The 26,165-nt window shown below is 37.6% G+C and overlaps 1 protein-coding gene across 2 annotated transcripts in view; it reads right to left on the bottom strand.

The window, feature by feature from the left end:
• LOC124615922 (peptidylprolyl isomerase domain and WD repeat-containing protein 1) overlaps nt 1-26,165 on the bottom strand; it is a 111,235-nt gene that overhangs the window by 31,909 nt on the left and 53,161 nt on the right. For both annotated transcript variants that reach the window (XM_047144105.1, XM_047144106.1), the window contains exons 6-9: nt 12,440-12,545; nt 12,112-12,330; nt 11,859-11,977; nt 8,409-8,601 (exon numbers count right to left, since the gene is read on the bottom strand). In XM_047144105.1, the coding sequence (XP_047000061.1) occupies nt 8,409-8,601; nt 11,859-11,977; nt 12,112-12,330; nt 12,440-12,545 (637 nt within the window). The remainder of the gene's footprint in view (nt 1-8,408; nt 8,602-11,858; nt 11,978-12,111; nt 12,331-12,439; nt 12,546-26,165) is intronic.

Raw genomic sequence — 26,165 nt, 5'->3', positions numbered from 1 at the left:
TCAAATTTCACAAGTTCTTATCAAAGATGCTACTTTACGCCCAGATTTCTTAAAATAATAAAACTTATTAATATGGGCTATACACTTTTTTTATTCCAAAGTGTCCATATCCTGTATGAACATACCACACAAGTGCGTTTTCCATTACCGTTGGAATGCATAAGCGATGTTACGCTGTCTCTCCAAAACAAATTATGACCTGTAATTTTCCATTTCCCACTTGATTAGGAGGTAAGGAATTTCGGATACACATAGAGAACATTTCTGTAAAATAGAGATCATGATGGATCTTTTCTGTTAGTCTTTGAGCCATCTCTTGTACCCTGATGTCTGGATATCCTACTGACATAAAATTAATTGCAAAAATAACGCCGGGTCCTTCCATATGTTTTAATTCTTCCATTCCTATGGGTAACCCAGACAAAGCATCTGATACGATATTCTCGGAACCTTTTACATATTGTATCCTAATATCATATTCCTGCAGGAAAAGCAGCCATCGCATTAATCTACTGTGTAACAATCGACTGCTCATTAGAAAGGATAGAGCTTGATGAATTGTATAAACATGTATTTCTGACCCCCATACTAGCGGTTGAAATTTTTGGATACTCCCTACAATCGCTAATAGTTCCTTTTCAGTAGCCGAGTAGTTTAATTCATATTTATTTTGACTGTGGCTAGCAAAAGCTATGGTTCAGCGATCTACATTATTTAGATCCCACTCTCCTTGGACTAGTACTGCAGCAATACCATAATCAGATGCATCTGTTGACAATTTAATGGTTCACCCATAACAAGATGGTGTAATATGGGTGATTCAACAAGTGCACTTTTGATGTTTTCAAATGCTTCATTTGCCTCTTGATCCCAAACCCACAGTATTAACTTGCTTAATAAACATAAAATATTCGAGTCATTTAGTTCGTGACCTTGTATGTACCGCCTATAGTATCCAGTCATTCCTATAAATCCCTTCAAATTGTCTTCCTTTTCTTGGGTGTGGACGTGCTATAATAGCTTTGATGCATTCCGGGTCCAGTCTAATTCCCTACACCCCTATAATATGCCCTAAAAACTTAAGCTCCTGGCACGCAAAATATGATTTAGACAATTTCACTGTTAAATAATACCTTTCTCTTTAAATTTCTTCAGGGTCTTACTCAAGGTTAGACAATATTCTTCCCCAGTAGCTTATATTATTAGGACATCGTCTACATATATTATTAAATCCTTCAATAAATCTCTCCATAATGCTTCATCCAGCACACTTATAAATACGGGTACAGAAATATTAAGTCCGAATGACAATACATTGAAACGATACAATTTACCATCAAACAAAAATGCTTTTTTGACTCTGAATGTAACCAAATTTGCCAATATCGCACAGTCACGCTCATCGTGATAAAAAATCTTGCTTTCTCAAATTTAGATAACAATTCATCAATGTTAACTGGTCTGTCTCTTTCTGCCTCTATATACTTACTCAATGTCCATGCGTCTAACACTAATCGTACCCCACCTGTAGCTTTTTTCACCAAGACCAAAGGGTTATTCATGATGCTGGAGCTACGTTCTATTATATTTTTATCAATCATTTTGTTGACTTCCTCCCTCACTGCTTCTTTCAAACTTACCGGTATTGGATACAGCTTACAGAAGAATGGAGTGTCATCTTTGATTTTGAATTTACAAATATAGCCGCTGATGTTACTGAGACAATCGGAGAACACTACATACTCCACTAAAATTTTATATAAATCTTGATTTTGTTTGGTTAATATTAGTGACTCGTTAACTTTGACTTGTATGTCAGTTCATTGTGTTCCTGGACCTACATTATCGACCTCTGGTGACAGTTGTGCTGGAGCTGTTAATCGCAGACACTGACATTCCACTGTTTGTTTTCCAATGTAGCTGTCTGTCACAAATGGTATCCGCATCTACCGCTCCTTTTACCAGAACAAAGAAGATTTTCCTCAAAATTTAAGATGATATTAAATTCTAATAACCAATCTAAACCAAATAATATATCTCTATTAATATTTTCTACTATTAAAAGTGTATGACAAAATAAGAAATTTACAACACTGCAGTCATTGGGTTTCGTGTTCCACAACTTTACTTTTCATTCCTGTTATACCGTCTATGTAAACTCCAGTTACTGGCAATAGCGGTAAGTGCTGTTTGGTCTGTAATAAATTAAAGAATGCGCTAGATATGAGGGATACTTCACTCCCTGAGTCTATTAATATGTTAACTTCTGAAGTTTCCATGGTCCCCGCTTTTATAGGTTCTGCATTGTTGATAACCATGTTTGGTTCTTCTAGTAGTAACCATACTCTTTTAGGTATTCTGTGCGTGAAATTAATATACTTATCATTAACCAGGCCTCTTAGTGTATTTCTACGACCTGGGACCTGGCCCTGGATCCAGATCGCACCACGTTTTCCTCATTATTAGTAATCACAGGTTGGTTACCGAATCGAGATGCTCTATTATTACTTGGTTCAAATTCCTGCAAAGTTACTGGACCTAAATTTGAAGGTGGATGCTTCTTCTGATAGTTGTCGTTACCATTTTTTCTATTGCACTGGTGTAATCTAGCTAGGTTAACTTCATGCTTTTTGAAATTATTCCCACTATTCCTTTTGAAATTTGAATTTTCCCCTTGATGTAAAGTTTCATCACGGTCATTATTTAGGGCATCTAGGGCACTGATGAAGGACAACAATTCTTCAACCATTTTCCAGCCACTACACAAGACGTCTTTTCTTGCATAGATGGGTAATCACCTAATCAAAATTCAAACCAACCCCTCTTCCTATATCGGCTTATCTAAATACTTTGCCTGCCTTAGATGCCAGTTGAAATATTTTCTCATGGTACCCCAAGTATTATTGTAGTATTTTGGGTCCCACAAACCTGATATTAACTTCTCCTGGGCAGTTGCAAACCAATACTTCTCCTTAAATTTATTTTGAAAATCTTCCCAAGAGGAAGAGTTCTCAATATTTACTGTTCCCCATTCGGAACCTTCTCCTAGAAGGTAACCCACAGCAAATTCAATCTTTTTAAAGTCCTCCCAGTTCTTTGGCAAAGCTTGGTTGAATCTTTTCAAAATATGAGTCAGATGTACATCCCCATCCAGCTTAAACTTAAGGAATTGTCCCAATAACCTCGAATTTGCTCCCCATTGTAAATCAGTAACTACTTCACTAGTTAACACAACATTGGGTGAAGTTGTCCATTTTTCCACTTTGTCCTGGATAAGTTTGAATTCTTTCCACAAGTCATCTATAACCTTTCAGGTACCTAAAAGTTCAGAAGAAACAATAGGCGACACGTTCTCGGATGTTATTCTCTCGGTGACTTTTCGATCTATAATCCTTTCATATTGTTCCTCCAAACTACTTATAGTTACTGTATAAGAGTTAGCTATCCTCTCTTGGAAAGTTCTTTCTTCACTATGTACTCACATATTTACACCTGTAATTTGCGACTGGATTATTGGCATTAACTTATCTTGCTTTTTAACACTCTCTTTTAAAGTATGCAACCCCTGCTTTACAGCATCAAACTTAACATTGCATACATTTTCAAATGATCCTAACTTTTCCTCAATATCAAATTCTAACATTTTTGCTACATCTTGTAAGTGATCATTCTGTTTCTGACTAAAGTCAATGAACAGTTGATTTACATGAATGTCCAATGAATTGGTTAATTCTTTCTTTAAGTCTAATTTCAAATCCTCTACTTTACTATTCAAGGTGTCAAATTCAGTTTTTAAAGCATCCATGCCTTCACATAGATTACCAAATTCTTTGCTCTGTGAGTCGACATTGGCATTTATCAATCCTAAAGTTTCATTCTGAGCATTTAAATTAGAATGTATGAAGCTTAGTTCTTTACTTAGAGTTGCATTTAGTTCCTTACTTAGAGCAGCATTTTGAGTTTGGATTAGATTTACTAACTCAGACCAGTCAGGTCCTTCTTTAGTAATCCTCATAGCCATGGCTGGTTCTGACGTCTCTCCAATTTGTTGTTTACTGTCCATGCTTCTATAGGCTTTAGCTCTTGTGAGCATTTAATACTAATTTCAATTATACCAGTCATGCAGTAAAAGTTCACCTCACAGTATTTTGTAACACTTCTTACTAGAGTAATAAAGTTTTTATTTCACACTCACCCGGCATAGAATTCTCGTTGCATAGGTGAGCGGATGTGGCGGCAGGTCAGAACTGGTGAACAGAGGCTGGTGCCGGCGGTGGGTGTAGGTTGGTTACTGCGTCTGCATCCTTGCGATGCGTGTGAGAGCTGTATACTCCCCACACTGGATCTTCTTGGCCAAATCGTTCTAGGCATATCCCTTCTTAGTCTAATACATCGAGATCTACTCTCCAGTGTTTCATGTTGTGGCTTTCTTATGTCTTCTCCCTTATTTGCCTTTACAAATTCTCTCCACTTGATTTTTAGGCTTAGTCCAGTTTCTCGTAATGGCTCTCTCACTTTGTTATACTCGTTTGCTATGGCAACACATAATATCTTCTTATCTCATTTTCATCTCAAAATTCCTGTTCTCTTCTGTCCTTTCACACAGGTCACCACATTCTAATGCTTTGGACGACTTAAAGTGGTGAAGTATGTGTGTAAACTCCCACTTCTTTAATGATACGACTTACTTGAGATTGTCAGCTGACTTTCCTTGCTGGCTAGCTTGCTGCTGCAACCTTGTTTTCTCTTCTTCTACGAAGTATATTTGCTAGGAATATATTATATTCCTAGCAGTATTTAAACATCAAACTTTTACAAATCTCATTCTCCACTTAAACAAACACTGTCAAGTAAGTCTCCTCGCATATCCAAAGGTTAGAAATAAAGTTCATTTACACATAAGAGAAAACTGGCTTAAAAAGCAAGTCCATTCTCATCCTGAATCTGAATACTTGTCTTATCCTCTCCAAGTCCAAGACGAGCATTAATTAATAATATTTCAACTGTTCTTCTTTTTTTCACTACAATAGTCAAAGCTATAAAACAGCATGGAATAACACAGAAGTTCCTTGAGTATGCTGTGTTCTTTCATTTAAATTCCATGGCGTGACCGGCTAACACTTGTCGGTACTGTTCGACCGTTGTATCTACAGTCTTCTTACTACACACTTCGGACCTGCACACACAGACAGGCAACATGCAGTAGATAGGCTCTCTCACACTTATATTTAATATATTGTGTGTTCGAGACGGTCGAAGGCTGAGTGGTTCTAGAATTTACGTGGAAATTCTCAAAACACTACAAGCCTGCTCTACAAACATCAAGCAGATATGCAAAAGGTCTTGTTAAATAGTGCATTCTGAAGTTTGTGGACCAATGAGCATGGCTTCATGGAGAAAAGTAAGTGATACCATATTTACCCCAATTATAAGACAACATTTTTTCCAAAATTCATCATTTGAAAACTATGTGGTCACCTTATATTTGCAGATTAAACTATTGCTGCTGAGGTAGACATTTTTGCAGTTTTTAATAGAGTAATATAGGAGTTGTCTTACATTTATAGGTGAAGCTTTGGCTATTGAGGTTTCGTACAAATTCATTTTGATGAGTTGGCAAACAATACTTTCGTTCGAGTAGGCTCAAGATTCCCCAATATACAGAAGTGCTTGATACAGTAGTGATCTTGTTTGATCAATCACATAACATTTGACTCACAGCATTAATGCAATGGACAGATACATGAGAAACCATGAACTATGTACTACAACAATCTAATGCTCCAGTTAAAAATTGACAGTTTTGTGAAACACAGGAGGAGATAACATTAAATTCTATCAACTCACAAACTTTTTTTGTATTTCAATAGATTTGCATCAGAAGTTCTCATACATGTATGTATATAGTACACATACATTTATGCTAATTTTAAGTAAAGGTACCATTCAAAGCCAAATATCTTGTCCTTCAAAAACCATTACATGATTCTGAACCCAAGTGTTTTAATTGGTTATGAGAAACTGATGATTTATGAAGTGCATTGCAAATGAAAATTCTGTTCCTGTACATTACCAGCTATTAATCAGCTTTAGAACGTGATGAGATATTCAGATGGAACAAGAAAGAAAATTAATCCAGAATTAAATGTCTAACAAATGAGACAAATCACATTAAACAGACTGCAGTTGTCATTGCAAGAATAAAGTATAGCAGAAAGACTCATGGAGATAGTACCAACAGATGACACTATATCACGGGACGAGAGAAAGTTCTAGAATTGGACTGAATCGCGATTCTGATACTCCTTTTTTATGCATTAGTTACTGTTGTTACACATGACTTACTCCCTAGAAGATGTAGCCATCCAAGCTGCATTGTTGCTCAAGCACAGCACTACAGAAGGCTTGGAGGGGGCATAGTGACTCAAGCTTACCTAAGGATTGTGAGTGTGGGGTGAGTAGTGGTGAGCAGGCACCAAATTCCCATCTTGCTGCCAACCTTGACAATATATACTGTGTACTTTGGCTTTTTATGAAAATCTACCATGTTTAAACTGCAGAATACCTGAGTGTTTGTACTCGGAATTGAACTGACTTTACGCCCGACCAAGTAATCAACAACAGCATTCATTTCTGCAGAAGACGCTAAAAGTCTAGGCTGGGGCCAGTGGCATATTTACATGTTTTGTACAGCAATGTTGTCGATGTTCACCATGAGGTATGACACAAACGATAGAGGGTGTGTCAACTGCTAGTTCTACGCAGCCAACGAGAAAATGATGGGCAGATGATATGTTTTTGTAGCAAAAAAAAGACATTGTAACATTCTCACATCAGTATAGAAGCGAAATCCGGTGTGTGACCCAATAAATAAATAAATCACAACATATTTGGAAGAAACAACCAAATATTTGTAACAACGAAGATATAAGTTTCACAGCTGCCCTGTTAGGAGGATGACAATGATGATTAAAAACAGTGGTACCACAGATGACAGGCTAAACAAAACAGGCAATGAAAGCAAAAATTTATGTAAACAATTTTTTGTTTATTTTGTTTCTCCTTGTATTATCAAAACGCAGACAATGAATAAATTACGTAAGTTCAGAATAGGTGTAAAGGCAACTTCTTAGGCAGATACCTTACATCAATAAAAATATGTGATTTTGATTAGTCAGAATATGTTAAAAAGTAGATTTTCCTCTTAAAAACAGGGGGGGTCATCTTATATTCAGGGTTGCCTGATACTCAGGTAAATACTGTAATTCGTGAAAAAACTCTGTGATACTTTCATTGATTTCAAAGCAAAAGTAGAAAATGAAACTGGCTGAAAAATTAAAATAATTTGTACAGATAATGAAAAAGATTTGTCAGTCAGCATATGAAGGCATTCTTAAAGACAAATGGAATTCAACATGAGATGAAAATTCTTTATACACAAGAACAAAATAGAGTAATAGAATTCCTCAGCCAAACAATCATTCAAAAGACAAGACTGATATTGATAAGAGAGAGGACTGAGCCATTAACACTGCAATTTACCTGTACATCGCCATGAAAGAAACCCTTTGTCTTAGACCAGTCACACAGAATGTGGAAATTAACAGAATACGCACCAATCATAGCAGCAGTGCCAACTCTCTTCATACACAGGAGAGGCTCCTTTTCCAAAAGGTGATTGGGGAGCAGCCAGACAAACAGCTTGCCACACTGATACAGAATGTCCCAGTACGGCATATCATGGAACTTTCAACAATTTGATGATGGCAACAAATGATGCAACTGATTACATTAAAAATTTAAATGCCTGTTTGTAAATTACATGTGTTATCGTTTGAATTTTATTTAATACTGCACTTAAAAATGCCATGTGATAAATAAGTAAGTCTGTATGGTTCGAGGTACAAGACCAGACATTTAACATTATCGATGAATCCATCATAGGCACAGTGAATATAGGACCAACTTTCCAAAACTGAAGACTTCAATGATGGCAATTATGCACTAGATCTCAATCAACAATGGGCAAAATTTTTAAGTTAGCAGGGAGCAGCAATTTTGAATAATTCAAAATGGCTACCAACAGTAGTTCTGTCAACTAAAGAAGCAGAATATATCACCTTATCAAATGCATCACAAGAAGCAATATATGTTCAACGAGTACTCCATGGATGGTCTGTTAAAACATAGTGAAAAATCAATAAGTATGTTCTGTGATAATAGCAGTGTTGTTGCACTGAGCCATGAAATTAAGAAATTCAATGTCAATTTTATCATTAACAAGTAGAAAGCCGATTTTTTGATGAAGGCATTACCAAAGATTAAGCATTAGTGGTGCAGCCAAGCTGTGGGAGTTTCAGAAGACATGGCATTTAAACAATATATAAATTACTTAAGTAAATACACACCTGAAACAATGCCAACTTCAGGAGTCTCAAGTTTTCTGGTTTACCAATCATGCGGACACATCTGTTAGTAAATAAATTAACAACTTTTACCCCCAACATTGTTGCATACATTATAAAGTATCCACTTTCATCAAATACAATGTTAGCAAGATTGATTGCATCAGATTTCTCGAGGTCACGTTCGGCAGCCATTCTGCAAAGAAACATAATTCTCATCTAATTTCTCACTATCATCACACAATTTTACTGAAATGCGGGCCCTATAACTCTGCAGTTCTTAAAAAAATGCTTTTTTTTCAGCTTTGGTTTATGTACGTATAAATCTGCAATTATGGAATATTCTGAAAGTCCAAAAAGAGAAAAACAAATTTAACGGCAGACATGCAGACAACAAATGAAATAAAGTGGAGGGAAATCATTTTGAGAAAATTGAATGTCTGGACAGACAAGTAAATTACAAATACAAGAAGGGTGATATGGACAAAAAGGTAAAGAATGGTGAAAAAAGTAATGTTCTATAAACGTTCCATTTTTAGCAAAAAAGATTACAGCCTACCTGTACATCAAAATTTACCCAATACTGATATAACTATTGTCAGAACAACTGAAAAAAAAAAAAAAAAAAAAAAAAATCCGGTGAATGCCACTATTGACTTAACTCACTCAAAGCAAGTGCCCGAACACAATGCCAAATGTACATATATCAATTGCAATTGTTGTTACTCCATCCTGGACTTTTCATGTTTAATGAATTAGAAACGTTATATAATTTTGACAAAACTAAAAAGGTTACATAATTTTGACAAGATCTGCAGAATGTGTGCAGTACTATGTAACCCACATCCAAAATAGATAAAAACGCAAAGTAGGTACATAGTGTTTCTATGAACATACGCCAACATGTGTTTCTATCTGTTTGTATCAACAAATGACAACATGAGCCTTTTAATGAAATACAGTTTTAAGTAGTTTTTGCCGCTGAGAAGGAGTATAATATCAGAAGAAGTATATGAAATATTCATGGATTTTTTTTTTAAAGATGTAAAGAGCCATTTTTAGAATTATTTAACAAACATTATCATCATTCACACCCTCTCCATTTCTAAAGTTTAGCGTGGAGCACAGAAATCAAATACGGTCTTAAAATTTCTAAATATGTTGTGTACAATGGTGTGTTGTCCAATGAAGGTCTTACTTTCCTGCTCAGATCCCTTCACCACCACACACTGTTAACATAGTCATAGGAGAAAAAGGAAAGGGTGATATTTCCAACGGCGAGATACACTGATTGGGCAAAATGCCATAAATAAATTACAGCAGACACATATATATAACTTTGGTTCAAAAATAGTGAATTCAACTGCGCAGTAAAATTGATAAAATGCCAAGTAAAAGCAACCCACCCACAACTGAATACTGCCACACAGGCAAGTCGCCATGTAAAGTGCAGTACAACAGTTAGTTTAATAATGTATTCAACAGTCAATGTTTCTAGTATTCATTAGAAAATTTGAAAATTTATTCTACAGCAGCATGTGATCAATAGTGTGGGGTACTGTTTATAGTGGAACAAATGAGATTATATGGCTGGTGCACTGTAAAAAGTTTGCCATTGCACAGAGTCTGCTAGTTCAAATGCATCAGCATGAAGGTCTACCGGAATCTGTAATGAGAGTCCAATGTTTGTGCATGATTATCATCAATGTTGTTTTGCTGAGCCATGCTGTGTGTATCCATAATAAACTTGGAATCACACAAAAGCTTTGTAGAAATGAAGATAATACCATGTGATAGCACTGGAGTCATGAGCCATGGAACTACAAGGGTTGGAACTTTAATAGTGGCAACTATTTATTTACAGCTTGTACAAAATAGATACGTGTTTCAAAGTTTTACTGACTTTCAAAGTAGTCACCAGCATTGTGTATAACCTGTTGCCAATGATGTAGAAGTTGTAGGATACTCTTAGGAGTGCCAGTTGTGTTGACAGTTCAAGTGGTGCGGTCTATTGCCCGACGAATTTGTAGCAGTTCTGAAGCAAATGCCGTGAAGTGTTTCCTTCAGTTTAGAAACTGAGTTGAACTTACGAGGGCTTAAGACAGGGGAGTGCAGTAGGTGGTATAGCACTTGGCAGCCCCATTAGTCAAACAAATCAGTAACAACTTGCACTGTACGTGCTTGAGCATTGTCTTGCAAAATAATGGTCAAGTCCTGCAGAAAGTGTCATCACTTCTGTCTCTAAGCTGGTCATATGTTGTGTTCCAAAAATAAACAGCATAGAGACAGAAGTGATGACATTTTCTGCAGGACCTGACCATCATTTTGCAGGACAATGCTCAAGTACGTACAGTGCAAGCTGTTACTGATTTATTTGACTAATGGGGCTGCTAAGTGATATACCACCTCCTGCACTCCCCTGACTTAAGCCCTTATAAGTTCAACTCAGTTTCTAAACTGAAGGAAACACTTCACGGCATTCACTTCAGAGCTGCTACAACGTGTCTACAGGCAGACACATTCAGAGTACCAGGTAGAAGGACTGGTGGCACGTGTAAACATATTCAGAGCACACAGGGACAGGTAAAAAGGTGTGCACGTTAACACATACAGAGCAGTTAAAGGGTTAAAGTTCCAACCCTCATATATGATATTTAATATCTTCATGAATCTTCCTTCAGATCCTTCATACATGGAACATTCACATAAAAACAGTTGTAGGACAGGACGATTCCAGATAAGACTCTATCAAAGAACTGCAAGGAAATTTATTTCATCCACAAAGCAAGTGCAAAATCATTCTTTGACCAACTCTTCGGCATTACTTTACCAGTGAGGCTAAATAAAGGAAATGGAGAAGGTCCACAGAGAAAATGGACATTCCATTGTAACTTTATTTATCAAGCACAAGAGCATCAAGACATGCTCATTTTACTCCAGTGACAGACACTACATGAGAGGCGTCATGTGTCATGGAGTGGTTTTCTGTAACATATATTCCAGGTTCAGTCAAGCAACCTATTACTTTATCTCACGTACATTTCATGAAATGACAATGAATGTACATTTAGAAGAAACTGGAGCTCATTCAGAGGCTTTCTGATAGTCACTACCCCATGCAGCATTCTCAGATGGAACAGAAAAGATGAGGGGTATATGATAATAATGATAATGGCACATGACATATCCTCCTCCACAGACCTGAGGTCTGCAAGTATAATGTATGGTAGATGACAACCTGGTAAAATCTAAATAATTAACAATTAGAGACCTGCATGCTCATTTGAGAAAAGAGGTTTTTGCAAACGATTAATAAATGGTGCAAAGCTGCTGAAGCTGCTCACTGATGAAATAATGAAAATTGTCCACATTTAATTCAGTTTTATTTTCAAACTAGTTTTAAGAATGTAATTGCCTCATATAAGGCCTTCTGTCTCCTACAGTAGCACTTACCTTCGACCAAACTCCATGTTGGGAAGCTGCTGACGCATCTGTTGGAGTTCTGTAAATCTCTGCAATGACTCATCAAAAACACGACTCAGTTTACCAGATAAGAAGTTGAATACCCTAACCTAAGGAGAAGAATGAGGCAAAAGTCAATTTTCAGTAAAATATCAGATGAGACACAGAACTTCTTCACAGCAGTGATAGAGAGCTTGTATACACCAATGGTTATCAGAGAAGTGTTTTACATCATACCTCTTACCTTCCTGTCAGATGATAGTGTCGCAAACTTCTTTCCATCTGGTGAAAAGCAGAGTCCTGTCGGAAATGTTTTATGCTTTGCAAATTCGTACAGATCAGTGTCTAGTTTGGAATCAAATGAAACACATTTAGGAAATTTGTATTCAGTTTTTGGACCTGTCCAATACTCCAAAATGCCAGACTGATCTACAGAAACTACAACTTCATATGCTGGATTATACTGAAATACACATAGTAACAAGAAAAATAAGTGTTGCTATTATTATGATAATACTGCGAGAACTGCAGTACTATTACATGCAATAAGGAAAATAACCCACGAAAGTTACCTTTATTGTGACTACAGGTTTTGTGTGAAGTTTCTCAAACACATGCAAAGGTACATTAGTTCCCTGTCCATCATATATATATACTTTATTTGTGGCTGCATCAGACCTGGAAGAAATGTTTCAAAGTTACCATAAAAAAGGTGGAAAAGTGGAATATTTTATAATATGAAGTTCATCACAAATATTATGAACAAAAAAAAAACAATAATCCTACTAAATATCAAAGACAAATGGTGGTAATAATTTATTGTCTGAATATTAATACTCTGTCACACTGGCTTTTATCTTACAGGTTAAAATGTTCTTTTATTTTGTATTCTTCACTACTGTACATTTTCACCTGTGTATCTATTTTCAAAGGCAAAAGATCACTGTTTATTGAAGTCATTTCATTTCACAGTCAATGTCTTGCTACACTGCAGAATTAAGGAAATGGTCTCACTCTGGGATCAGTGCTGGCACTGATACTGTGTAACATCTGCACAAACATACAAGCAGGTGGACAAGGCAAAAGATCCCTCTTCCATATAGCAGAAACTGACTGTCCAAGTTAAAAATTGATTAGCTCAATACGTTTATTGCTCAATGGTGTAAGTGCCAAACAGGTTATGATACAACGTAGTATGTAACTTATTAGAAACATCTAACAAGGATCACAACTTCTGTAGCAACATGGACTCAGAATGTGTCGAGGGGACACTGAATAGTGCACGGTACATCCAAACCGTCATTGAACCCATCGTTCTACCATTCCTAGACCGGCAAGGGAACTTGCTGTTCCAACAGGACAATGCACGTCCGCATGTATCCCGTGCCACCCAACGTGCTCTAGAAGGTGTAAGTCAACTACCCTGGCCAGCAAGATCTCCGGATCTGTCCCCCATTGAGCATGTTTGGGACTGGATGAAGCGTCGTCTCACGCGGTCTGCACGTCCAGCACGAACGCTGGTCCAACTGAGGCGCCAGGTGGAAATGGCATGGCAAGCCGTTCCACAGGACTACATCCAGCATCTCTACGATCGTCTCCATGGGAGAATAGCAGCCTGCATTGCTGCGAAAGGTGGATATACACTGTACTAGTGCCGACATTGTGCATGCTCTGTTGCCTGTGTCTATGTGCCTGTGGTTCTGTCAGTGTGATCATGTGATGTATCTGACCCCAGGAATGTGTCAATAAAGTTTCCCCTTCCTGGGACAATGAATTCACGGTGTTCTTATTTCAATTTCCAGGAGTGTATAAGTAAGTGGTATCACGTAACAGTCCGTCAGTGCGGATGTTATTTGCTCCGTGATACATTACCTGTGTTAAAATGGACCGCTTACCAATTGCAGAAAAGGTCGATATCGTGTTGATGCATGGCTATTGTGATCAAAATGCCCAACGGGTGTGCACTATATATGCTGCTCGGTATCCTGGATGAGATCATCCAAGTGTCCGGACCGTTCACTGGATAGTTATGCTATTTAAGGAAACAGGAAGTTTTCAGCCACATGTGAAACATTAACCACGATCTGCAACAAATGATGATGCCCAAGTAGGTGTTTTAGCTGCTGTCACAGCTAATCCGCACATCAGTAGCAGACAAATTGCGTGAGAATCGGGAATCTCAAAAACGTCGGTGTTGAGAATGCTACATCAACATCGATTGCACCTGTACCATATTTCTATGCACCAGGAATTGCATGGCAATGGCTTTGAACGTTGTGTTCAGTTCTGCCACTGGGCACAAGAGAAATTACAGAACTATGGCAGATTTTTTGCACGCGTTCTATTTCGAGACGAAGCATCATTCACCAACAGCGGTATCGTAAACCGGCATAATATGCACTATTAGGCAACGGAAAATCCACAATGGCTGCGACAAGTGGAACATCAGCGACATTGGCGGGTTAATAAATGGTGCGGCATTATGGGAGGAAGGATAATTGGCCCCCATTTTATTGATGGCAATGTAAATGGTGCAATGTATGCTGATTTCCTACATAATGTTCTACTGATGTTACTATAATATGTTTCACTGCATGAGAGAATGGCGATGTACTTCCAACATGATGGATGTCCAGCACATAGCTCGCGTGCGGTTGAAGCGGTATTGAATAGCATATTTCATGACAGGTGGATTGGTCATCGAAACACCATACCATGGCCCACACGTTCACCGGATCTGACATCCCCGGATTTCTTTCTGGAGGAAAGTTGAAGGATATTTGCTATTGTGATCCACCGACAATGCCTGACAACATGCGTCAGCGCACTGTCAATGCATGTGTGAACATTACGGAAGGAGAACTACTCGTTGTTGTTACATGTATTGCCAAATGTACTGAGGTTGACAGAGATAATTTTGAGCATTTATTGCATTAATGTGGTATTTACAGATAATCACACTGTAACAGCATGTGTTCTCAGAAATGATAAGTTCACAAAGGTATATGTATCACATTGGAACAACCAAACTAAAATGTTCAAACGTACCTATGTTCTGTATTTTAATTTAAAAAACCTACCTGTTACCAACTGTTCGTCTAAAATAGTGAGCCATATGTTTGTGACTATTACAGCGCCATCTATCACAAAGCGAAAAAAGTGGTCCAACTAAAACATTCATATTTCTTTACATACTACATGAATATGTAATAAAAAATGGGGGTTCCTATTTAAAAAAACGCAGTTGATATCCGTTTGACCTATGGCAGTGCCATCTAGCGGGCCAACCATAGCACCATCTGGTTTCCCCCTTCAAGCTAGACAAGTTTCATTCTTTGTAGTTTTTTCGTTTGACGCTTATTTCGCGAGATATTTGGCCCGGTCACGATCAACGGACCACCCTGTATATGTCTATACATCAATCAGCAAAGGTTCTGTTGTAATGTACTCTGACCTTTTCTGTAAGAATGAACTACTAAAACAATATAAAAAACATCTAGCTCTACTAACTGTCACTTTACTTACAGCTTTATTCACTCCAGACAACGCACTAACACTCAGTTAAATGAATATTGCTGTTACTTCGGTTTAATTGATGGTCAAATTAAGAGACATGCTCAAAAACCAAATAGTAAATAGCATATAAAAAGGCAAAATACTTCTTATATGTATACTAGCTTAGGATCCGCTGCTTCTCTTGCATAGACTGTATGGGCCGCAGACATTTTTTTGTTTTTATTTAATCAAATTCTTATGTTGTTCACTACCTGCAACACCTTCTAAGTTTTTACACTGACTAAGGCCATATAAGCAAAGTATTATCTGAATGTACCTCTGACCAAAAAGCAATTCTGGTAGCTGGAGTCCAGAGCTTCTATTAATCATGGCTTTTGTGTTCTTGTGGAGATATTTCCATAGCTACTTTGATCCCCTAACAAATATTTCTTTATATCTAACCAAGAAGTGAAATTCCAATTTTCATAAACTTAGCTTTAAATTTTTTTTTACTGTAACAAAATATTTCCTCAAAAATTTTCATCCCCTACTGCACTATCTTGTGGTCTGAATTTCCAGAAACACTGAAACACTTATTATTATTATTATTATTATTATTTCTAACTGAGAAGTCAAATACCAATTTCCATCTATGTAGCCTTAAAATCCTTTAGCAGTTCTTTAGTAATTACTTATTTTCAAAAAATCTTTCATCCACTATTATACACCCATAGTGGTTGAATCTCCAAAAATCCTGAAACATGTATTTATTTTTATTTTCTGATTGAGGAACCAAGCTTCAAAATTTCCTTAATAGTGACACACTTTCAAAAAGCTTTTCATCTAATATTTCACCCCCTTAGTACTGGAGTTTTAGACAATCCCTTTTTAAACAATGCCTACAGTATAAAATTCACACCCTCTCCAAACTTCAAGTTTCTATACTTAACAGTATGTGCTTGGTGATGATGAGTCAGTGAATCAGTCTGACCCTATCTCACCCCCTTAAGGGTTGAATTTCGAAAAACAGTGAACACTGATTTTTTCATCTCTAACCAAGAAGTCAAACACCAATTTTCAAAGATCTAGCTTTAAAAATGCTTTCAGAACGCAATATTTTCATAAAATAATTCACCACCTATTTCACTTACTTGGGGTTGGGGGGGGGGGGGGAGGGAGTGAATTTCCAAAAATAGTGACATGCATTTGGTTTATGTCTAACACTTATTATTATTATTACTATTATTATACAATTTTTCATTGATTTAGCTTCGAAAACGCTTGTAAAATGAAATAAATCTACAACAACCTTAATCCCCTGTTTCACCCCCACAGGGATTGAATTTCCAAAAACAGTGAAACACTTTTTTTTTTATTTCTAACTAAGAATCCAAAATTAAATTTTCATAGCTTTAGCTTTAAAAAGGCTTTCATAAATAAAATATTTTCAAAAAAATTCATCCCCTATTTCACCCCCTTAGGGGTTGAATTTCCAAAAACATTGAAACAAGTATTTTTATATTTGTAACAAAGAAGTCAAAAACGAAGAAGAAGAAGAAGAAGAAGAAGAAAAGTCTACAGTATAAGACCCACACCTTCTCCAAACAAGTTTCTATCCTTGAAAAGTCTGGGTTGGGTGGTGATGAGTCAGTCAGTCAGTCAGTCAGTACATTGCTCTTTATACAGGGTGATTACAATTAAAGTTAAACTTTCTAAACACTGTAGAAATAACACCACTGGTCAGATTGACATCAAACTGCAATGGAATATTATTGAAGAAGGGGGAAAATGTATGGCAGAAGAAAAAAAAAATTGTGTGAAAATTGATCAATAAATGATGCTGTATGAGTCAGAATACGTAAATGAAAACACCTGTCATGTGCATGACCCACTGAACCACTGAAGTTGGTATAAACACATTGGGTACATGGCTTTCTTTTGCATCTGCGACATTCGCCATGACTGTCTCAATGCAGGATTGCACTCTGCTTGTAAAGTTGTTTTACAAGAATGATGACTGTGCACATGCCACTCTGCACAGGTACTGAACACTGAAGGGTTTGAAAAAAGGCATTGTTCCGGCGACTGCCATGGGTCTGGAGAAAATGATTCAGAAATTCAAAAAAATGCGTTCTATTGGTGTGCAATCTTGTAGAGGGAGGAAGCGAATTGATTCAATGTTAGTGGAAGCAATGATCACAGCAATGTGGAAGGAGATGAGTGGTGGTGTGCGAATGTGTAGTGGATGGAGAATTGCCCGAACATTGGGCATACCTGTGAGCACAGTGTGTAAAATCCTATGAAACACCCTTCTTTGCTATCCATTCAAAATTACCCATGTCCATGAGTTGCTTCCTGTTGACCTGCCAGCAAGAGAGACCTTTGCTTTAGAATTTATTGCTCACATAGATGTGGACAATGACTGGCCCTGGACGCCCAGTTCCACCTGACAGGATATGTCAATACACAGAATTGTCGAATATGGGCAACAGAAAATCCACACGCAAATCAGCCATTACCACTTCATCCTGAATAGGTCACTGTGTGGTGCAGGTTTATGGCATCATTCATTACAGGGCCATATTTTTTTGAAGAGACATGTGCTTTCAGTCCTGTTACCTGTACTGTCACTGGTAAGCGCTATGAGTGTCCTTTGCACAACCACATCATTTCAACTCTCCAACAGCATGGATGTGTGGATGGGATCATTTTTATGCAAGATGGCGCACCTCTGCACATGGCAAACCCAGTTAAGCAGCTGTTAAAGTGCCATTTTGGAAATGGTGAAATTATCAGTCGCCATTTCCCTAGAGCTGGCTGTCCCGATCACCTGATCTTAACCCGTTTGACTTCTGGCTGTGGGGCTATCTGAAAGATGTGTTCAGTGTTCTGACTGCCAACTTAGCTGCATTGAAGGCACGCACTGCGCAACACATTCTGAACATGACCACAGAAACACTTTTATCAGTTGTGTAACATGCTGTTTCTCGATTTCAACTTGTTGCAGAAAATGGTGGACAGCATATTGAACATCTTTTGCACCAGTCACACATAAATTTTGATTGATGGTTTTTATGCAGTTTTTGGCCTCAGGACAATTAAAAACTGATTTTTCCCATCTGATGTGATATGACCTTGTCATGGTGGATGGGCTTCCATAACTAATAGTATCACACCTGTATACCCATGCACACTGAGTAGTACAGTTTGTTTAATGTCAAATGTTCACCTTAGGCAATGTTGTATGATTCCTTTGTCATTTGTTGTCAACAACTCTTTAAATTATGATGCTTACAGCGCCATCTATTGCTATATTTTTTAACTACTTATTTTTCTTCTGCCATACGTTTTCCCCATTCTCTGATAATATTTGTTGAAATTTTACGTCATCCTGACCTGTAGTGTTATTTCTACAGTGGTTTGAAAGTTTAATTATAATCACCTTGTATACAGAGATTTATTCATCGAGAGACTGTAATGTTTTCAGTCACCAACTGAGAATTTTATTCTGCATCAGAGCCAAATGTCACTATTATTACATAAGTAAATATAGCTGGTTTGCTAAGACAGTAATGGATTCCATACATTTGTTTGCACACAATATTTTTCTGATTTAAGGAAAATGGGTCTTTGATTATTAATCTCCCAAGTTGGTTTAACAATGAAGATTTGTGTTGTTCAACAATTTTACTAGTCTTAAGATGATTGGCTAATGATTGATTAGTTATGTACACAATGCAGTTTCTGAAAAATGCATTACTTAACAGTAACTGTTCCAGCTCATGCTCATTGTACCTTAATATTTTTGAATAATTATATGAGTAATTTCCTGGCCAAAAATGGCAGATCTGAGGACAGATTGCAATGCTGGTGCAGGCACGACAAGTATTTAGGAAAACACCATCCAGTACACATTGATGAACATGGCACCTGATTGAATGAATTATGTTTTGTTGTACCTTGGTCATATGCCACCATTTAGGCAAATGGCTGTTCAAAACATGAATTGTGCCATTGATGCAGACCTGTGGGATCAGTATTATCCTATGGAAATAATTCCTCCAGGCAGCCAGGGAACCTGTGGTAGTAACTGAAGGCAACAGAACAGCTGTGGACTATGTGGACATTACTGCGGACCAGCTACATTCCTTACAGTAATAGCATCTTTCAGCAGGATAACTATCTGTGTCACGCGGTCAGAAAAATACTACACTGGTTTGAGAAACAGGGTAGTTAACTCATGTTGATGTCGTAGACACTAAATTTGCGTCCAAAATTCAAATGGCTCTGAGCACTATGGGACTTAACGTCTGAGGTCATCAGTCCCCTAGAACTTAGAACTACTTAAACCTAACTAACCTAAGGACATCACACACAGCCGTGCCCGAGGCAGGATTCAAACCTGTGACCATAGCGGTCGTGTGGTTCCAGGTGTAGCGCCTAGAACCGCTCGGCCACCCCGGCCGGCTACTAAATTTGCCTCATCTGAACTTGATGGAACACATGTGGGATGCTAAGAGGCACAAGATCCATGCCCACAAACCACCACCCAGTTATTGACAGGAATCGCACGACCTTCGCATAGACAACATGTAGTATCACACAACTCCAGCATCTTACCAAGGACTTGTTGAATCCATGTCACACAGAATTCTGGTACATTGCTTTCCAAAGTTAGACCAACACATCATTAAGCAGATCATCATAATGTTTTGGCTCATTTACTCCTCTGTAATCTCATACTAAAAAGTTCTCTGATCTATTAATTGTAAACTTACATCTACTATTTGAAAGATGGTCATCAGCAGAATTTTCGTGCAGTCATCTAGAACCCATCACATTAATACTGCTGCACAATTTCCTGTAATGCTACTTATTTTCTATGTGGTTAGTATAATTTCTCAATCTCCATCTACTGACTTCAAGATTGTAGTCACTACTTGAAAGTTATGAAAATTTTGCTCTGAATGGCTTGTATGGCACACATTCAAATATTTTTTATTGTCATTATGTGAAAATTTAAGTTGTATCCAGGATGGAATGTAAAAATATTATGAGAAGGAAAGTTGCTACTTGCCATATAGCAGAGATGCTGAGTTGCAGAGCTATAATTGTGAGAGTCTCTTTGTTGTGCCTATCTGCGACTCAGCATCTCCACTGTATAGTGAGTAGCAACTTTCCTTCTCATAATATTGTTAAAATTTATATTGTGATGAATAAAGGTTCTTCCATGTGAAGTAAATGATTAGATGGAGATCTAGTGCTTGCAGCTGACTGACAAAACAAGCAGAAAATCCAACAGAATTATCACGGTGTGTTATCCAAAGATTTCACTTGGATTTTTGCCTAATTATTCCTCTAATGTATTCACTATTCATCTCTCGAAAATATGCATTTGTCTTCTATTATGTTTGATTGTGTTTTTTTCCTCTGTTCCAGTCATCACCTACTTCTCTCTTTCAAATTCTCAGCAACAACAGTAATATACGGTAAGTACATTCATCTACTGGTCTGCTGATGTAGAAGAGATTCAAAGAATGAGTAATGAGACAAAAGAAATTATTCATTTTGTCAACAAAGGAAACTTTAACTGTGTTAGGGGACTGGAATTCAATAGTACAAAAACGAATATAAGGAAAAATAGTAGGAGAATGTGGAATGGGGGAACGGGATGAAGGGAGAAATAATCAACACCCCCATCTCCTTAATTTCCTATCATTCTGCAATTTATTCAGTTATAATGTGCAGTTGATAACCAATAAATTATGATCAAAGTCTAGATGTACCCAAGGAAATGTTTTGCAGTTTAAAATCTGGTTTTGAGCTCTCTGTCTTACCACTATATAATACTTCTGAAATCTTGTTGTCTCTCCAAGGTCTCTTCCACATACAAAGCCCTCTTTCATGGTTCTTAAACCAAGTGTTTGCAATGAGTTAATCATGGCTCTGTGCAAAATTCTACCAGGCATCTTCCCCTTTTATCCCTTTCCCTCAATCCATGTTTTCCTACTATTTTTCCTTATCTTCCTTTTCCTGATACTGAATTCTGGCTCCCTTAAACAGTTAAATTTTCATCTTTCCTAACGAATTGAATAATTTATCTTATTTCATTACAGTCTCTGAATGTCTTCACCATCTGCAGAGCTAGTAGGCATATATAGGCATATATAGGCATGTGCACTACTGTGGTGAGTATTAGCTTTGTCTATATTTTGGCTATGATAATGCATTAACTATACTGTATTGTTCATAGTAGTTCACCCACATTTATATTCTCTTATTCATTATTAAGCTTACTCTTGAGTTACTTCTATTTGATTTTGTATTAACAATCCTGTAATCATCTCACCAGAAATCCTGTTCTTCCTCCCTCTGCACTTTAGTAATTCCCTCTATATTTAACAACAATTTCTCCAGTGCCCGTTTTACATTCTCTAAACTACTTACTAGATTAAGAGATCTAACATTCTACACCCTCACCTCTACAACACCAAATTTGTTTTACCTGTTGATAATATTCTGCTGAGCAGTTCTCACCTGGTCGTCCAAAATGGGGGGGGGGGGGGGGGGTAATTACCTCCATTATATCTTACCTAAGAGGATGCATCATCATTTAACCATACAGCACAACTGTATGTCCTCAGGAAATATACTGATGGTAGTTTCCACTGTTTTTAGCCTTTCCCATCAACAATATAGCAAGGTCATTTCGTTTAATGTTACAAGACACGATCAGCCAATCATCCACACTGCTTTCCCTACAACTACTGAAAAAGGTGCAGCTGATGTCCAAGAATAATATATAGTCTGGCCTCTCCACAGGTACCCCTCTGATGAGTTGCATTTACAGTACAGATATCTGTATCACTGAGGTACACAAGGCATCCCATCACAGCAAATTCCATGGGTTGACTGGATGTATGTAGTAACAAAGAAAGCTGTAACTAATGGGTACCTCTCACCAGATGTGAAGAGGTCCAGTGACTATTAATAAGTTTCTGCAGACATACACAGAAAATGTGAGGACTAAATGAGATAAGCTGAACTGGAAGAACTCAACCATTTGCCTATTGCCTTGAGGTTGGTATACTGGTGCAGCCCAAGAGAGTACTGCAGTATCAGAAACAGTAAATCATATACATCTTTATCTCAATTATCGTAGAACTCTGTAATTTGCTGAGAAGAGTGCTTACATGTCATCCAGAATCTGTGAACTTTGAAAAAGTGTACTGATATTTAGTAAAAGGTTATGGCAAGCTGTTCTTCGATTAAAACCACCCTTCCAAAAATGTGATACAACCACTAAGTAGCCATGATAAAGAGCAAGTCAGCACAGGTGGTGCAAATGAATGCTATGCAAAGCACAACTGCACACATGAGATATGTAAAATGGCAGAAGAATGGTGGGCTTGGATGTAGTATGTATCCAAATACTGTATATCAGAAATGGTAAATTTGTGGTCTCACTGTCACAAGTGTGGATAGTGATGGAAAAAGCCAAATCAATGGCTGGCATTGTTGTTTTTAAAAGGAACATTACAGGCAGAAAACTATGTCAGGTACAGAAACACAGGTTTTAGGTTTCTATTGCCTGCTGATAAGCATCTATTTTCAGTTGAACTAACAGATAGATGATATTTTTGTGACTTTGAATGCTGCTGGTATTAGTGGTACAGATGCCACATCCTTCCTCTCGGTGACAATGCAAAGTTTGTGTTGTGCATATGAGGGGAAACAAACCAAAGGGGAACTGAACTAGCAGGCATGATACAAGAATTAAGCTTCTACAAACTGAATAGTCCCAACCCAACACATACACATTCTGGAAAATCAGAAACCACAACAAACATAAATGTGACTATGGCCAATAAGAGTGCAGCTAACCCACCTCAAAATCGCAAGTACTAAATGGGTTCACTACAAGCAATTATATCATCATCTTGCTTAATCTTCAAAAAGTTAACTGTGACATAAAATGGAAACTGGACGAAATGGTTTTAGTACTACCTCCCAAAGAGCTGCATGTGAGTGAAATTCAGCAGTGTAGACAAGAACTGGATATTTGGAGACACTCTATATGGGGTTGTCTCATGAAAGATTTCTAACTTCATGAACACAAAATTCAACTGACTCACGAATTCAAGCCTATTTACTATGCACAGTGAATAAAGTTTGGTGAATGGATTATAGAACAACAATAAGTGGATGCTGATTTTTCAAACAAAACTATCTTCAGAGATTAGACCCACTTTCATTTTGATGGTTTGGTTAACTGACAAAATTGTTGCATTTGGGGTTCAGAAAATCTGCAAGTGACTGTTGAGAAACAATATATCCATAATCTATCACTGTTTTGAAGTGGCTTTTGGGTTGGAAACACCATAGGTTGACTCTTATTCAAACTTGCAGTTGGTCAGGCAACGACAGATGCTTGCTATTACTAGATGATAATCCAGTTTTTTGTGCCTAAATTACAAGATATGGATGTGGATGACAAGTAGTTTCAACAAGATGGTGCTATATGCCACTCAGCCAGAGAAACAACTCTAATTAGTGTACAAGTCATTTCCTAGTCTGAACTTTCCTGCTCTGATGATCAGAATTGGCTATCCAGATCATGTGATTTAAAGCCATTGGATTTTTCTCTTAGGGATCTTTGATCTCTAAGATTTATGGCAATGAGCCCATGACCACCAATGCTGTGAAGGAGGAAACTGAGTGCTATGCTGATAAAATTCAGCCACATTAATGCAAAAAGGTCATGGAGAATTCCAACAAAAGTGTGTGTATATGCTAGCAAAGCTGTGGAAACCATTTAACTGGTATTCTATTCAATGCATAGCCCTACACTGTATATTCTATAAATCAATAGAAAATTTACCATGTTTAATAATAAACAAACATCTTCTATCAAAATTATTTCTTTCGTTAGTTTTGGGACACCTTTTAGCACCAGGGAATGATGGAACAGGACAGCAAACAACAGCAGCAACTTAGGAGCTTGATGAATGTAGCATACAATTTGCCATCAGCGGTAGTGCCATTTGCATAGTATACTATACTGTCTTTAATGAGAGGCAAAGCTCCCACCCAGAAAGGATCTGCACAGAAGTTCTGCAAAAGGACACGTCAGTTAGAGCCTTATATGACAGTGCTTTTGAGTAATTATCTAATGAAGGCAAGGATGCCTAACAGTTTGACGGCAACTAATGCAGCAGTTTTCAAAACGGTTAAGACAGAGATGCTACTTTTGTGAAATCTTACTGACCAATATGTCTTTTGAATACTCTGGGAAAAGTCCACGAAAGGCTTATTTACTTGTGGATAGCACAGGGGACATACAGGACTACATTGCAATCAACATGGCTTCCAGATCTGTCATAGATGCAATATATCAGATGCTAGAATTTCTCATACAACTGAGGTTTTGCTTTGCCATAATAATGATGATTAATGTCCAGGGAGCTTTTGCTCATTTATAGTGGTATTCCTCTTTCACCAGGCTCAGCTGCAAGTTCAAAATTGACTTTTATCTGAGCCTGCAAGATCATTACATAAAATTACAACGCACAATGTAAATGTCCTGCAGCAGCATGAAGAAACACCACAAAGGGGAGATCATAAGAACCCGTCTGTGGGTATACTTTTTGGGAAATAGCAACACAGACTCTCCTTGAACTACTGGAAGCAAGTCAAGGAACTGCAAGATTTGTGCTATATGCAAATGGCTTGCTGGCTATTGTTCCAGAGGACTCCAGACCACAGACGGACAAGAAATGTAAAGAAATGTTAGCCTCGGTGCAAAGTTGATGTTGGGCAACAAGCTGACAGTAAACAACACAACTTACATATTCCTGACAAGTAAATTGTCTAGGACAAGGAATACAGTCTTCAGTCTAGAAAACACGTCACTCAATACACAACAGGTCTGTTTGTATCCTGGTTGATGTCTCAATGCTGATCCAACTTTTCTAAGACTACATAAAAGCAGTCTCCAAATGAGCTACAAAGATTCTGCATGAGATTGACAGAATTGCCACAGTCCAGCACAAGATATATGCCCAAGGGAGACAGTACCTTGAGATAATCCTGGTGGCTGTAATTTTATTCAGAGTCAGTGTTTTGGCACATAAACAGAGATGGGGAGTGCACATAAAGATACTAAGAATAATCAGGGTTGCCACACGTTTCCCAAGTCAAATTGCCTGATATTTCCCTGATTTCCAGAAACATTTAGCATTTTCCCCGAAAATTTTTTAGATTTATTGACTGATTAATTGAAAGGGTTTATGGGGTCAAACGGCAACATCATCAGTCTTGCGATCCCAAAGATACTCTTAGAAGATATCAGGTCAGCTAAAAGTGGATGGATCCAGTCAGGGGAGTCAAACTATAAAACAAGGAAGTTAAAACACACACAGTAAAAGGCATAAAAAGTTAGACCAAATCTAAAAATGGGGAAAAAAGAGTGATATTTCCATGGGGGAGTGGTCATGGGGTCCCAGGCTGAGAAAACGTGAAGAGAGGTCCCAACCACAACCACCCTGCCTCTGCTCCAAAAGTAAAGCAAAACCTTATATCTGGCAATAACTACTTTCACAGAGGAAACTGAGAACCAGTTCAACCAGCATCGTGAGGACATGGGGCCAAACTTGAGGCAATGGAAGCAACCCATGGGATGTGGAATGTACGGTTTCACATCACATCCATGCGCCATACCTTGACCTTCTTTGGCAGGGTATCCCCTTCAAATGCCATGATTAAAGCACTGGTGTCTACACGATGGTCCTTAGAGCCTTTCTG

This window comes from Schistocerca americana, chromosome 5, assembly GCF_021461395.2.
Source record: "Schistocerca americana isolate TAMUIC-IGC-003095 chromosome 5, iqSchAmer2.1, whole genome shotgun sequence".
NCBI classification, from domain to species: domain Eukaryota; kingdom Metazoa; phylum Arthropoda; class Insecta; order Orthoptera; family Acrididae; genus Schistocerca; species Schistocerca americana.
Note: the sequence above shows the minus strand (reverse complement) of the source record. Positions and strands in the feature narration are given on the sequence as shown.